This window comes from Epinephelus moara, chromosome 12 (genome assembly GCF_006386435.1).
Source record: "Epinephelus moara isolate mb chromosome 12, YSFRI_EMoa_1.0, whole genome shotgun sequence".
Classification (NCBI taxonomy): Eukaryota; Metazoa; Chordata; class Actinopteri; order Perciformes; family Serranidae; genus Epinephelus; species Epinephelus moara.
In genome coordinates, this window is record NC_065517.1 from 33,688,140 (window position 1) to 33,704,301 (window position 16,162).

General features: G+C 41.0%; 1 protein-coding gene across 1 annotated transcript in view; it reads left to right on the forward strand.

The window, feature by feature from the left end:
• The window catches only part of si:ch211-202p1.5 (uncharacterized protein LOC103909337 homolog), a 37,449-nt gene extending 21,336 nt beyond the window's left edge, over window positions 1-16,113 (forward strand). The window contains exons 2-4 of the mRNA XM_050057969.1: window positions 1,311-1,473; window positions 11,716-11,835; window positions 12,185-16,113. Of these exons, the coding sequence (XP_049913926.1) occupies window positions 1,311-1,473; window positions 11,716-11,835; window positions 12,185-12,287 (386 nt within the window). The 3' untranslated portion in view covers window positions 12,288-16,113. The remainder of the gene's footprint in view (window positions 1-1,310; window positions 1,474-11,715; window positions 11,836-12,184) is intronic.
• The last annotated feature ends 49 nt before the right edge of the window (window positions 16,114-16,162 follow it).

The window sequence follows — 16,162 nt, forward strand, 5'->3', positions numbered from 1 at the left end:
CCATATTTTTTTTTACAAGAGTTTGTTTTGCTTCAGGATGTGTATGGGCTGCATGGAGTCATGTGACCTGTAGTTCCAACCGTGGCCACTATGCTGAAATAGCTGGACCACACAACATCATCCCAGGAGCTCAGCTTTACCACAAAGAGAGAGCAGAGTAGTGTGGAGAAGAGAATGATGCTACAGATGTAGGTTTTAATAATGGATTTCTTTCTTCATGCATAAAGAGCCCTCTGGTAGAGCTCTACATGGCCCAACAGCAGTGTGAATTGTGTTTTTCAAAGGATGTCTTTGAGAGCAGTTTTTGGTACCTTAATAACATTTGTAAGAAAACTACGAACACTGGTGATGAAAACTAAATTCAAGAATTAACTTAAAAGATTATGCTATTCTTTATAAGCACGTGATCCAAACAGGGACGGCTCAAAACATCATTTTAATCAGCCGAGTCATTAGAAGAAAATGTTGGCATTGTACGTCGAGTACCATGAACACATCACATTTATATGTTTCATGCGTATCAAAACAGCATTCCCAATGAGACGTAGGATATGATCTGACTTTGTCATCTGAAGGTGGAGGGAATGGTGATGGAGATTTTTAGCCATTAAAAGTTGGTGTTTTTTAGTGACCCATTGCTGCGTGTCCTGCCAGGATAGTGCCACAAGAAGCAGTTGTTTTTTTTACCAAGACACCATTGTGTTTTGAGCCAGAGAAGTACCACAAAAAGCAGTGTTTTTTTATTGACGAGTCGCTGTGTTTCCTGCTGGGCGAGTGCCACAAATAGCAGTTGTTTTTACTAAGATATCGCTGTATTTCCTGCCAGCAGTGTGTCACGAGAAGTGTTTTTTTTTGTTTGTTTGTTTGTTTGTTTGTTTTAACCATGTCATTGTGTTTTGAGCCGAGATAGTACCACAAAAAGCGGTTGTTTTTTACCAAGACATCACTGTATTCCCAGTCGGGATAGTGCCATGAAAATTGGTCCTTTTTCCACAGAGGCTTGCAGGCTTCTCCAGCCATAATTGTGCCCCCAACACTTGGAATTTTTGGCCAAAACAGGATCTTTTCCAAACCATAACCAAGTGATTTTTGTTCCTATGTCTTCCTATATTTAACCACAGTGTTGTTGAACCTGAAGTTTCAATGTATCCACTAAATGACATCAACTGTAAAGTATCCGTGGTTTGCAGAAACTCTCAAATGCTCCATCAATGTAAACATTATGACATAACAGAAATAGAATCAACTGATAATAATTTACACTCAAGCAATAAAGTTTCTAACCACCCTATTCCACTTGTTCTGTCCAGCCTCTACCTTCTCTGTCATTAGCCCCACAGTGGAGGAAGGCCCCCTGGTGCAGCTCCCCCACACGGCCCACCGGCGAGAGAAACGCTGCTCCTGCGAGAACCAGAAAGACAAAGAGTGTATTTTTTTCTGCCACATCGGTATCGTCTGGGTCAACACGCCCAGGTGAGTTTGTTTTCACAGTAATGGAACACCACAGCGCTGTGATGAATTTAACCCAGTTAAGCTATGATAATAAAACAAACCAAAGATAAGAAGCGATCAGTAAATCAGCCCGAAGCCTCAGAGGGATGATTTCACTGCAGCAGTAGCTGACGGGTTTTCTGATAGAGGACGGGAGGCGCTCACATGTAGAGATAAATGTTCACTTTATAACAAAATCAATCATCAGTACTTAAAACACAGTTCATATTATCCACATTCTCCAGGATATACAGTGCAGATTGTATTCAGATGATTTACAGACGGAAAGATCAACAGGATTTTTTTAAAACACTGGCATAAAGATGTATCAATGTCAAAAACAGATAGCGGATATACACTGAACAAAAATTTAAATGCAACACTTTTGTTTTTGTTCCCATTTTTCACAAGTTTAAGTTAAAAGGTCTGACTTGTTTATGCACTTCAACTTTTCCAAGATGATCCATCCACCTGACAGGTGTGGCTGTGCATGCAGATATATATATATATATATATATATATCAATCAATCAATCAAATCAATCAAACTTTATTTATATAGCGCCTTTCATACATCAAAAATGCAACCCCAAAGCGCTTTAGTTATGCAAAAGTTTGGGCGCCCCTGGTCAAAATTTCATTTACTGTAGAGAGTTAAGTAAGTAGAGGATGAACTGATCTCCAAAAGGCATGAAGGCATGAAAAAGGGAAAGAAGCACCATGCGAAAGTTTGGGCACCGCAAGACATTTGAGCTCTCAGACAACTTTTCCCAGGGTCTCAGATCTTAATGAGCTTGTTAGGGCTCTGGCTTGTTCACAGTCATCGTTAGGAAAGGCCAGGTGACGCAAATTCCAAAGCTTTATAAATACTCTGACTCCTGAAACCTTGTCCCAACAATCAGCAGCTATGGGCTCCTCTAAACAGCTGCTGAGCACTCTGAAAACTAAAAGACCTGATGAAGACTATAAGAAGATACCAAAGTGTTTTCAAGGAGCTGTTTCCTCAGTTCGTCATGTCATTAAGAAATGGCAGTTAACAGGAACTGTGGAGGTCAAGTTCAAGTCTGGAAGACCAAGAAAAATTTCTGAGAGAGCTACTCGTAGGATTGTTAGAAAGGCAAATCAAAACCCCCATTTGACTGCAAAAGGCCTGCAGGAACATTTATCAGACTCTGGAGTGATGGTGCACTGTTCTACTGTGCAGACACACCTGGACAAATATGACCTTCATGGAAGAAGAAAACTTTTCCTGCGTCCTCACTACAAAATTCAGCCTCAGAGGTTTGCAAAGGTACATTGAAAAAAGGCTGATGCTTTTTGGAAACAAGTCCTGTGGACTGATGAAGTTAAAACAGAACTTTCTGGACACAATGACCAAACTGTTAAACACAGGGGTGGATAGATAATGCTTTGGCTTGTGTAGCAGCCAGTGGCACTGGGAGCATTTCACAGGTAGAGGGAAAAATGGATTCAGTTAAATTCCAGTCATTACAGCATCTGTAAAAAAGCTGAAGATGAAGAGAGGATGGCTTCGGCTTCTACAACAGGACAATGATCCTAAACACACCTCTAAATCTACAATGGACGACCTTGAGATGAGCCAGCTGAAGGTTTTGCCATGGCCCTCACAGTCCCCCAAGCTTAACATCATTAAAAATCTGTGGCTAGACCTCAGAGAGCAGTGCATGAAGACGGCCCAAGAATCTCACAGAGCTAGAAGCCTTTTGCAGGAAGAATGGTTGAAAATCCTCCAAACAAGAACTGAAAGACTCTGAGCTGGATACAAAACGTGTTTAGAAGCTGTGATACTTGCTAATGAGGGTGCTACTGAGCACTGACCATGCAGGGTGCCCAAACTTTTGCTTCAGGCACTTTTCCTTTTTTGTTATTTTGAAACTGCAAAAGATTGGAATTTAAAAGTAATCTTGTGTAAAATATTTAACAAAATGTCTTTTGGAGATCAGTTCATCTTCTACCTACTTAACTACTCATAGTAAATAGATAGATAGATAGATGGATGTCCCCATTCATGCCATGACTTTTAAACTTTAAGAACCATAATATGTCATTGTTTTAAAAGAAGATTGAATCCAATTGAGCCATACAGTGAGGCAGACACATCACCTCTGGTTTCTTTATGTTTGGTCTCTAAGACATAAAATAAAAACACACAGTTGGCCTCACAGTGTGCACGTCTCCTCTAAATTACAGTTTGAAGAGCATGTTGTGAACACAGAACACTCAAGGCAACACGTCAAACCACCCTGAATTATACACTGCTCCCCTTCAGCTGTGATTTATGTTCAACATAATGTAAAACAGGAGCCGTCAAAGCAAGAAGCTGTGAAACAAGATGTCAGAATGAGACTGATGTAACACCACAAAGACTTCTGCTGCTCACCGTTTCATTTAAACATAGGTATTAAAGAGCCAGTGTGTAATATTTGGCATGGTTTATTGTCAATCTGAATCTGAATCTGAATATTCTACCCATTAATATGTTTATATAAGTGTATGATCGCTATAAAATAAAATACGTTTGGTTTTCGTAGCCTTATAATTATGCTTTTATATATATATACATATATATATATATATAGCAAGGGCCTTGCTTTAGAGAGGTCGCCATCTTGCGCCGCCATGTATGTACGGCAGACCGAGCGGACAATCCAGCCAGCCAGAGTATAAATAAACCAACGAAGACAGCGGAAGGAATGAAGGAGGAGGAAACAGCAGAGAGTGTTAGTAGTTCATCGATAGAGAGTAGTGAAAGGTTTTTTTAGTTATAAAGTTTGCGAATGGACCACACTTACCACGCAACAGGAGAGAATGAACCCGAACCGTCATCTGCGAGGGAAAGAAGACGCAACTTCACTCCTTGTGATGCACTCTCTGCAGCGCTTTCCCTCCTGATGATATAACTCTCCAACAATGGTAGCACCGAATCCCATTCTGTGCAGCAAAATGGGAGCGGAGGATTCAGCCTCTCTTCTCGCCCGTTCAGCATCCAAGTTCCTCATCTGTATGCTCCGGCTCAAACAGGTATGGCTCTGGGTCTGTGTCCGCTACAAGAAACTCTTCAAAATCGCGTTCAAAGTCGTCCATTGCAGCTACTATAGTCCGGAGATATTGCTAGGCTAAATAAACAGCTGAGCTCTGTTTACAGGCTACGCTGTCAGTCAGTGTGCGGGCTGGAGATTGGTGGAGCAGAGAGGGGAGGGGGTCCCCGCTAGGTATTGTAAACGAGTATGTGTGTATGAAGTGTGTGTGTTACGCTAGAAGAGTCAGAGTTTGGGACGGAGTCTTTTACCCCCTGGAGTGTTACCGGAGTTTTTGGAGTGCTCAAATAAACTGGCCTTTTTCCCGAACGCTCCTCTGGTCTCCTGCTCGTGAGGGATTCATTACAATATCGTAACATGGTTTAGATTTCTAAATAAACATTCACCTCGTCGCTAGATAGACCTACTCCTGAAAAACTCGTGCGCAAGGCTTTTTGTCCCTACGAGGCCACCGTCATTTACCCGACGGGAGGGGTGAGCGAGTGAGCCCTGCAATCTAGAATTTGACCACTGATGTCACTGTTTTCAACGGTTTTCAACCCATTTTACACCGTGGCCCTTTAATGCATGAAACATTAACTCCTTCACTTCCAAATATGTATTCTGAAACTCATCATGTCAGGAAGATGGACAAACTAGTTAATATCTGTTAACACCTGCCTCATCCTGCAGCATCTACATTTCAAACCCAAGTTTGTCTCATTTAAAGGATCTTATTGTTTGATTGTGGCAAAACTTCACCTGTTAACGAAGTGTCTGGAGGACGGAGGCAATCTTCAGGTCAAAACATTCCTAGTGTTGGACAGCATTCTTGTCAAACTTCATCAGGATAAAAACAAAATATTTGCGTTTCAAACATCAAGATGAGTTTTAGGATCCTTGATGATTCCATGATGCGTCCTCTTTAAACCATCTGGAGGCGGTCTGTTCTCCACAGTTTTATATTTGTTTAGTCTTTTTAAAGGAAGTTTAGACTCCTGAATGGACGCAGATACTGTTCTGTTCAGATTACACTGGTCCATGCGATGCAGAAAGCATCATTTGAGCTTTAATTGGACGTGACTTGGTACATTAAAACTTCTTAGTCTGAAAGTGTTTTATTCGGTTTTATTGATGTAGAACATTAATTTGCCCCAGACTGCAGATATAGATTCACCTTCTGGCTTCATCACAGTTAAACATTTATATCATCAGTTACAGTCCTCATCTATGATCTTTTTTTCTCCTGTAAACGTGAAACCTGAATATAAACCTCACTTGTTTATCACTCACACACTCTCAGAAGCAGTCAGGTTATTTTCTAGTTGAGTTCCTCATCATGACGTTCTGTCACATGATGTGATTTCAAGTCAACAAAGTCTTTGCTTTCATATGTAAACCTCTTCAAATTCACCAGGTTCTCCTGAGCTAACGTTAATCCTAACCAGCTTAGCATTGCCTATTAAAATATAACTTTAAATGTTTAAACTTTTGTTTAAACATTTAAATTTAGCGCGACGTTAAACAAGACAGATGGACAAAAAAGTGGTGACTCCCCACTTCTAAAGTAGCCATAGTAGCAGAAGTTTGAATATGTGTCCATCCCTCGAATATTTATACTTCTTTAGTTTGTAAGTTTCCACCGATCAAAAGAGTCCAAATGTTTTTCATAAATTTAATCCAAGTCGTGAATTTTGTCATGAAGTCCATCACTAACTGTGTGTACTAACTTGGTTTGTTGAACGGACCGCAGTTCTTCTGACATAAACAAATTTTCTCGTCTTTCTCATTTTTGTTACCTTGCCGGCCACAAAGTAAAAGTGTCCCTGTGCAGTGTGTGCTCAGGTCACGTAGCTTTATGGTCACCGTACTGCAGACTTTGAAAGCCTTTTTTCTTACAGTCTTGGCTCGGTGACGGTCTTTACATAATGTTACCCATGTTGATAACATTTTGAAATACAAAAACTGATACTTGGCGTCATTAGAAAACTAAGAATCTCCTCTTTTTCTAGGTTCACTGAAAATGATGGTGCAGGTTATGTTCTAGCCAACACTGTAATAGATTTCATGAACTGGCTGCTTTGTTAGAAATAATCACAGGAACACTGACTGAAAATAGTGTAATTTGTCTCAGCATCATTTCATGAACTCAGAAACTTCATTTTTCTTCTCCAGCTGTTCATATTTTATAAATTGCTCAGCCTCAAATAGGAACCAGACTCCCTTCACAATTGGTAGCAATTAACTTCATTTTAGTTCAGTGTGCACAAGCAATGAGTAAGCAGTTAGATGTGGTGGAGCTAATAAGAAAGAGCACCTTTCCTAACGACGGGTAATTTCTGCCATGTTTCCTTGCTGTTTCGAAATAGCCCGCTTTAACCCTTTTAGGCAAAGCCACCAAGGAGACCGCAGAGTCTGAAACCACCACAGATGGTTAACCCCTCACAGTCGGCTCCCACGTCGCTCAGACCAGATCAGATCAGTGAATTTACTGATGGTCTGCTGATTGTTACGTAAAAATATGGTGGTTTATATTGTATCTGTCATGTGAAGGAGAACATGTACCCCTGATGATAACAATGTCAGTGAAAATGACTTTATTTCAGCTGTAAATTGGATGTGATGTGTTTTTACAGCTCCTCGTGTGCTTATCGCTCACCAAATGTTCACTGTAATGCTGAACGCCAAACTGAACTGAAGGTGTGTGTTTTTCATGCCAATAAGTCACATTCGAAATTAATTAAGTTGCGGGGGAGAAAAAGAGAGGTGTCACCGAAATAGCTTCCAGAGATGAGCCAAAAACAGCTCCTGCAGCGGTGGGACCTTCTCACTAAGATTGTTAGTTTAGTCTAAACATAGCGGTGTGGTTGAAAGCAATCTTCCCGCCTTCATCATAAAGACGCTTTTAAACAGCACTGGCAGTGCCCACCGTCACTAACTATACCACTAAACCCTGAAGGCACCAGGGACGTTTTCTGCTGCAGCACATCCTGCTGAAACAGCGTTCAGTCTGACATGTTGAACTGGTTAACATGTGCCAGTGTGGTGAGAAAATACAGATATTCTAGATTTCTCTTCATGGTCAGACTCAAACCAAATCACAGCCAGATGTATCTGCTGTCAAAAACACATCATGGAGTCGCACCGTGTCACCGAGTGACATGTTCCTGCATCACCATGAACACACACTGTAGTTTATTCTGACTCACTCCCACACACTCCTGCTGACACAAATACTCACTAGAGCACCAAATGTGGATTAATCAGTCAAGTAGTTAAGAAGTACTGAGAGATGGACCAACGCGTTCTTGGTATTTTTATGGGATTAGTCGACAATGAAATATAAAGTAACACTAAACTGAGGGGTTCTCGCTGCTTTAATGTGCCAGTTAAATGAACAAACTCTGGGAGTGTAAATGTTATTTCTGAAATCTGATTTTCACACACACTTTTATTTAGGCATCGAGCCTGAAGGGTTACAGCCCTGATGTTATTGCTCAAATTTATTATTATTTTTATTCTCTGTCTTCTGCCAGATCTTGAATTGCTGGAATGAGCCAGAAACATGAAACTGGAAACAATGTGCAAATGCTTCCCAAGAAATACGACCCAAATCAGCCACCCGGTGGTGCTGAAATAAAACACCCAAAAACTTTTACTTTTAAAGGCCAACAGCACTCACACTGTAAGTTCGATTGATTTGAAATTTGGCACACACATGCGGCTCAGTGTGCTCTACAAAACAGCCTTAAGAATCATCAAGCTCCGCCCAACTAGATTTTCCTCCATTTTGAATTTTTTGAAAAGCAGTTAAATGAATAGAACTCAGTGAATTTTGAGGCTGTCATCACCAAAATTGGTAAACATAATCTTTGGATGAAGATAGAACGTTCTATGATAAATGAGCACGATCAGAAAAAAACAAACATGGCTGCCATTGATGAAAAAAACTCACCAAGGGCGGGGCTTAGCAGGAAATAGGCCATACCTCCAGTTTCCTTTGAGCAGTCGTGATTAAACTCACTGGACACATCACGTGCCAACATCTGAACATACAGACCAGCTTTCATTAATTTCAAATAAAAGGGGAGTGAGTGACGGGATCTCATGTGCTGTTATTGACATGCTGGTAGGGACAAGTTTGTGATTGGTCTGTCTCCTTTAGACAGAAATAAACAAGCTAAAGTGACTTTGCTCCGTGTTGTGAAGACGTAAACCCATTTGCTGCGGCCGACAGAAGCTGTTTCCTGCTGTTGGCTGAAAGGGCTTGAACTCACAGGTCGCCGCTTGCAGCTACATTTGATGGATTTGTTTTCGCACATTTTCACCCTCAGAGCGTGAAACTAAACAGTGAAATCAGTGTGAAGTTTTGTTCTCAGTCACGGCTGGATGTCAACCGTCCAACAGGGCTGAGATCCAAACTAAAAAACGAGCTGGAACTCAAACAGAAACAGTTTACTTAACATTTGGCTCTCAGATTTATCCAAAGAAACTCTGAGCCAAACAACAACAGGAAAAAAAAGGTTATTATTTCATTTATTAGCAGGGTTGGAGATCTTCCTACAGACGTTGTTGTTAACTTGAATTTTTATCTGATTGTGTGTCAGTTAGTTTCTCCTCTGATATGAGAACCAGACTCTGGTGTGTTTCAGCCAAGTAAGAATGTACGATATTACACTGTACGAGTGTTAGTCATATCAGGGGGGATCTCCCACATACTGAGACCAGAGTCAGCTGACGGATAAGCTCTGAAGACACAAAAAAAGTTGTGATGTAACAACAAATATTTGTCTGTAGAGCTGTTAACCTTAAAATCAGTGTTTCTGCAGGCCGTTCATTTTATAACATGCTTTCAATCAGAGGCCAGACAGAGAGTTGTGCAACACTCCTCTCTGTCTGTATTAGACTGTGGTGATGGGATTTATATGCACACAGTCTCATAACTGCTTAAACAACTGGATTCATGCTGCGTTACGTTGTGTAACAAATACAGGCTCACACACTTACCATTGTATTTTACATAAATCTTTAGGATGATCTTACTGCTGAGGCATTATTAAGTAAACTACCTACTAATATCTCCAGCCTTTATCTTTTTCATACCAGCCACTGCTGCTCTCCCTGTAGAAATGTTAATGACTTACATAACCTTTTAGCTCCGGCTGTACAGATTTTGGGGAAACATGGATGCTTCACACACAGAATATTTACACCAAGGAACATGACAAAGAGCTCAAGGCATTGACCTGGCCTCCAAATTCCCCAGTTCCCAATTTGACTGAGTATCAGAGTGAACTCCTGCATTCACACTGGTATCTCCCACAACTGTTGGAGGAACAGTTTGGTGTTTTTGCTTTCAGTGGTTTTTGTTTCAGAGCTTTAAGCTGCAGTGAATCACACCACTGCTGATCCATCTGGTGCCGGTGTGACCCCTGCGTGGGCTGTGAGCCGACTGCAGGTTAGAGGAGATCATCCTCTGGGTTAATGCTGAGGGTTAACTCGACCACAGGGAGACCTGCCAGCAGATACCCGAGGCTTCAGAGCAGCCGCTGTGTCAAAACACCGAAGATGAATCTGTGACCTCACTGTGTGTAAAGGCATCGTTTGTGTTTGTGCACAGTTGAACTCTGAGGGACAGACTCTGAGTCAAGTTGGGATAAACTCTGTCACATGATCACACTGTTTTACAGTAACACATCTGGATCTCGTTTCCACTCTGTGGTCAGTGATAAACTGTGACCCTCTGATCTCACAGCCTTACTCTGCTCCTCCTCCTCCTCCTTCTTCTGTCTGCTAGCTCTCTCAAACATTATGTTTTACTTTCTACACTCTGTTAATCTTCATTTCATTTTATTAATTTTAATAATGTGTCAGAGGGTCAGGGAGCTACTCCTTCAGTTTTCACTGTGTGTCAACACAGAGAGAAATAAACCCGAGTGATCTGAACTACTGACCTGGAGCTCCATTAGTTACGCCGCCGCAGTGCTGCTGGACTTATTCAAGCTACGTTAAGCCCCGTTTCCACCGAGCAGTTCAGTTCAGTTCAGTTCAGTTCAGTTCAGTACGCTTTTTCTGTTCCCACAGTGAAAAGTTGTGGATGGTACCAACAGAACCGTTCCTTACCCTCTGTTGGGGTACGTAGCACACAGATCTGGTACTAAAAGGTGGAGCTGTGAACACTGCAGTCTGATTGGTCGGTAGAGGACGGTCACTCTGGTTTTATGTCACCTCTGTTCATACATCAGTAAACTAGAACTATAAAATGAACAAGAAAAAAATAACTTAATTCACTGGGCCGACTGCCGGCAACTTTTAAGGTGGAACGTTAACTTGTAATGTTACTCAATGCATGAGTTGATGACGTGAATCCATCAGCACACCTTAAATTTCACTGTGACAACTTTGACCATCACTTTAGTTTTTATATGACACACACTTTTAGTAATGACTTTAAAAATATAGATTAATTTGGAGCGGATTATGTGAAGGTCATATATTCTAATCCTCACTTCCTGTGGGCTACAGCAACACTAAACCCCTGAGCTTGCCTGAGAAGGACTAAATGCACAAAGCTGTTATTTTTAAATACCCCATGGAGAGAGACTCTCACTGCAGCCTGTTCTATTTTGTTCTGAACATGTCGGCGTGCAGTCTCGTTCTGTGGACGATAAACCAGGTGCAGACTGATAAAGGAGGAAATACAGTGAGTGCTGGACGGAGCAGTGAGTGACAACAACCCCGCCCACATTTAAGAGGACTGTCTGAACAGCCTGAGGGTCTAGGTACCATGTCTGAAGGGTTACTGTTCGTTCCAAAAAACTGAGTGGGAATGCCAAAATTAAAAAAAACAAAATCCTTAAAATATGGCAGAAGGTTTTTGAGCTTGGCTGAGGTGGAAAAGTTGTATCGTTGAAAGCAAAACAGAAACAGACTGAGTGAATAAATGATGACGTACATGAAACATGAAGAACTGAAACCGAGATGTGTGGAGCGATGAAGAATTATTAATATGGGAAACAAACAGAAGTCATATTTCCATCATTTGAGTTTTTAGTTGTGACTCTTTGCATCTCCTCTTCTTCTGCAGTGGTTAAATCTCCTCAGTTATGTTTTACTTTAGTTTATATTTGAGACCTGCCTGATGATGCTGCGTGTGAACGTTGAACACTGGCTCTTCTGTCTTTCAGCCACGTGGTTCCTTATGGATTTGGTTCTGTCCGACTGAGGAGGGAACTCGGCCGCTGCCTCTGCACACACACACAGGACGCCGAGTGTGTGAGCTTCTGCTCTGCTCAGACGCAAACAGAGTGAGGACACACACACACACACATACATAGAGAGGTGAAGTCCCTCCCCCTCCTCTGTCCCCCATGTGACCTTATGTCACGGTTGGGAGAGACAGTCATTTTTTATCCTGTTTGAATTGTACCATGAATAACACACGCATGATGTTTGTCAGTTCATTTTGCAAATCGAGAAAGTTGAAATTTGTCGTGAAACTGTTGACACTATGAAAATATGTAACTGGAGAGACCACACAGGTGACATCATGACTTGTTTCAGACCAGGATGTACTCACATGAGCAAAGAGTCATGCTCGCTCATTTTTATTTTATTTTATTTTATACTCAAACTGTTTCTGATTTTGTTCCTCAGAGGAGAAAACGCTGCAGTGAAGAAGACTGACAAACGACTGGAGAGATACAGAGCTGCATTGTGGGAGAAAAGGAGCCGACACGCACTCAAACATCAAACCTGAGCAGAAACACGAGCCCTCTCCCCTTCATCAGAAATAACAGATCTAGTTTGTACAGCGTGTGAGTGTGTGTAAGTGTGTGTGTGTTTATGTAATGACGGTGATGTATTGAGACAGGAGCGCTGACCTCTGAGCACCTCATGTTTTTAACCCTCAGCTGATGAACCTGTGACCTCTGTGCTGATCTCAGATGATTTGTAGCTCTGAGAGCTGGAACATATTTCAGCCTCGCAGAGAAACACTCACACATTTACTGCCCTTTGGTTATTTTAAATCTTAAATTCTTTCTTGAGTCGACACAGTCTGTTTGTCGTGAAGGCTGAAAACCTCACATCTCCACTGTGACCACTCTGTTTGGTCTGAGTGCTGAAGTGTACGGAAGAATATTGGTGCCTCGTTCTTTTGACAGTAAAGTTTTCACACAGTTGTCACCCTCTGTGTTGATTCAAATCTGGTCTTTAATTCAAGAGGGAAAACAGGAAAATGGAAATTACACCAAAACCAAAACGAGCCATTTTTTTTTCCACTAGATTTTTTCGTCTTCGTGGAAAAATATGGGCCCATTTTTTGTTTTTGTTTTTTGACTGGAAGACAAAATCTACTTCAGCACCCCGACCCTTTATCAGGTGTGAACAGCAGGACAGCCGCACTATGTCTAAGTGAAACAGAAAACTATTCACAGGAAGAGTTTAAAATATATATATATATACAGAGGCGGTCCTGGCTAGTTTTACGCCCTGGGCGAACCGTCCCTCGGCGCCCCCCTGACAAGTAAAGAACAGTCCCTAAAGTGCGGTGAGGTTTGTGGGCCGTTACCTGCCACAAAGAGAGAAATGTGAACGGCTCGTTTCTCCTCTGACACGCCCCCTACCTGTGTGCCGCGAAATTACTGGACCTGGAGTCAGACTTCTCTGTTGCCGGTAAGCCACAGAGCACTATGAGCCTCCACCGTATTCCTGTCTGTGACCCCCGTTCAATCCACAACCGCCAGGATTCGCCTTTCCTTTCTGCTGCTGGTTGAAACGTGATAATAGGGGCGCCCCAGCGCCCACTCCACTAACTTGAGGTGGTTTTTTTTGGAGGGCGCTCGTGTGCCCTCACATAGATTGCGCCCTGGGCGGTTGCCCACATTGCCCATAGCAAAAAACATCCGTATATATATATATATATATATATATATATATTAATAGACACTTTTAAATCTGACATTTAATATTTAAGAGAGGGGGCTGTCAGAAAGCCAAAGTAAAGACCACGACTGAGTGTTTGGGCCACAAAAAATTATAGCAGGAAGTTATTTTAGCAAAAAGTTCTAATATTAAAAAACAAAGTTAAAATTATGATACTAAAATTAATTTAAAAAAAAAATATATATTTAATGCGTGTAAAGTTACAATCTTACAAGAAAAAGTTATAAAATAGTTTTAATTTTCGTACAAAATTTCACAGAGCAAAACTTCTTCCATAAAAAACTTTGACTTCATTCTTAAAATCTCAGATTTCTTTACGTGTATATTATAAATATTCACACAGTGGCTCATCAACTCTGTCGTCGTCAGATTTGACTCTCTGACAAGGAATAAGCTATTATTGTGACGAGTATAATGTGATAGGAGTTGTCTCTAGCTTTAATATATCTCAGTTTTAAAGTTTGTGAAGAAAATGTGTTGTAGAGAATCTAAAAGAATTTATTTTATTTACACGAGAATACGAATTGACTCAGCTGCCCAGTGTGACCAGCTCAGTGGAGGCAGAACAACAGGTGGCATCACAGCTTCTATTCACAGTTTTCTTTTTATTTTATTAATTAAAAGTATAACAGAACTCAAACAGAACAAATCCAAATCAGTTCAATCACCCAAAAAAATCATGTGGCCTTTCCCCCTTTTAAGTTAAACCTAAATACCTCCAGTTCAAAAACAGACAAGTATTTAATTTAATTTTCGGGGAGAACCACAAACAACATGTGAATAAAATGAAACAGTCTCCTCAGTGAACGTCCTCATTACAAACCTGCCCTGCTGTTCTCTGAACAGAGTATCATCAGCTGACATTAACATGACGTTTGATCATCATGCACAGATTCAGGTGGTCTTCACAGAGGTCAGAGGTCACAGTGACCTGAGAGAGACTCAGTTTCTCCTCAGCAGGATGAAGACGAGGATGTTTAAGGATTTAAAACGCCTCCTCCTGTGGTAACACTCTGTGAGGCCTCGTTTCATCAGACTGTCGTTTTAAATCCACACGCTCAGAGTCACTCACTCAGCACATTCAGGTGATGTCAGAGGAAATCCATTTATTGTGTCCAACTGTCCTTTTAAAATCCCTGTAAACATGTTAGTGTGAGTGAAATGGTCCGAAAGTGAATTTGTCACAGTGGGACTGACACACCCAGATCATGTGACTCCTGCATGTATACAGCCAATCAGACCCAAACTGGCCGAGGCGCTCTGAGCATGCACCACAGTTTAGTCCAATAGCATTAAATGTGTAACAGAAGAAGAAGCTGGTAACAACATGGAGAAATCTACATCCAGAGCCGTGACTTTTTTGACGGACCAAATGTACAGAGCTGTAAAGTTGTCCACCATGGTACCAGTTAGCTGCTAGCTAACCGTAGCTAACTTGTTTGTCCATTGTTTGGTCTGTGACGTAATAGGTCAACAGGAAAAAGTTCCAATACTAACAAGCTGAAAGGGGGCGTATCTCCACCTATCGTAGAGGAGTCGAACATACTTGGGTCAATAAATGGATTCCCCTCCCATGCTTGTATACTGGGACAAGGACAGTAGTCCAGTTAAACGTCCTCATCCAGCTGCAACTGTTTCCATGGAAATGGACTGAGTGACAAACAAACACGATGATCAAGCCAACATGTTTCACCTTCATTCACACGACAATGGAGAACGATGAACTTTGACAAAGGCCATTATCTGAACCTCCTCACGCTCAGACGCGTCAGTGACGTCATTTATAGTGAAACATTCAGAGAGTTTTGTTCCAGAAACGAAGCAGTGAAACATCTACGGGATTTATATATTTATATGACGACATTAAAAACACGTCACACAGCAGCTCGCTCTGTCCTGACATATAAAAACATTTATAACATCATGGTAATATTAATAATCAAATCCAGTGTTAGAATGTGAGTTGTGGAGCAGAACTCTTGGTTCATTTTGTCCATCTGTTAAAGAGCTTTTAAAAAATGTTCTGACACCAGCTTTTTAAAAACTGTTTAGCTTCATATATGTACACATGTTGATTATTTTATTGCAGGATATTTATTTTGTTAAAGATTTTTAAATTACTTAAACACATTAAAAACAACCACTGATTGCTGAAACGTCTGATTGTTGTGATTTAAACAGATTTTGTGTGTCTGACATGTTGTGAAGAGTTCTGCCTTTCAAGAAGGACGGGTCATTATGTCATCGTGACAGCATTCAAATTTTGCCTTAGTGCAACATTTATTGAAGACAAACAGGCGGGCAAATTAAACTATAAGCCATCTTATCTGTGTTTGTTTCCACAAAATTAAAAAAACGAAATTACCTGATGTTGACTGATGTGTTTAATCTAAATGTGCGCTGTAGAGTTGGGTCGATTTCCGGTTTTCCTGGTCCGGTCCGGCATACAACCTGACACCAGTTTTATTTTATACAAATCTGAACTAACGTTTGTCATTAGGACATGTCTGCTAAATTAAAGAGTCATCCACATCAGCAGCCTGTGCAGCGCTAAATCCAACTGGTACTGCATACACGTAATCCTTTGGAGGTTTTATGGTGGTAAATAATGTTACTGAAATAGGTTTAAAAAATGTTGATAAAAATGTCCAAAAAAAATTATGAAAATGTAAAAAAAAAAAAAAAAAG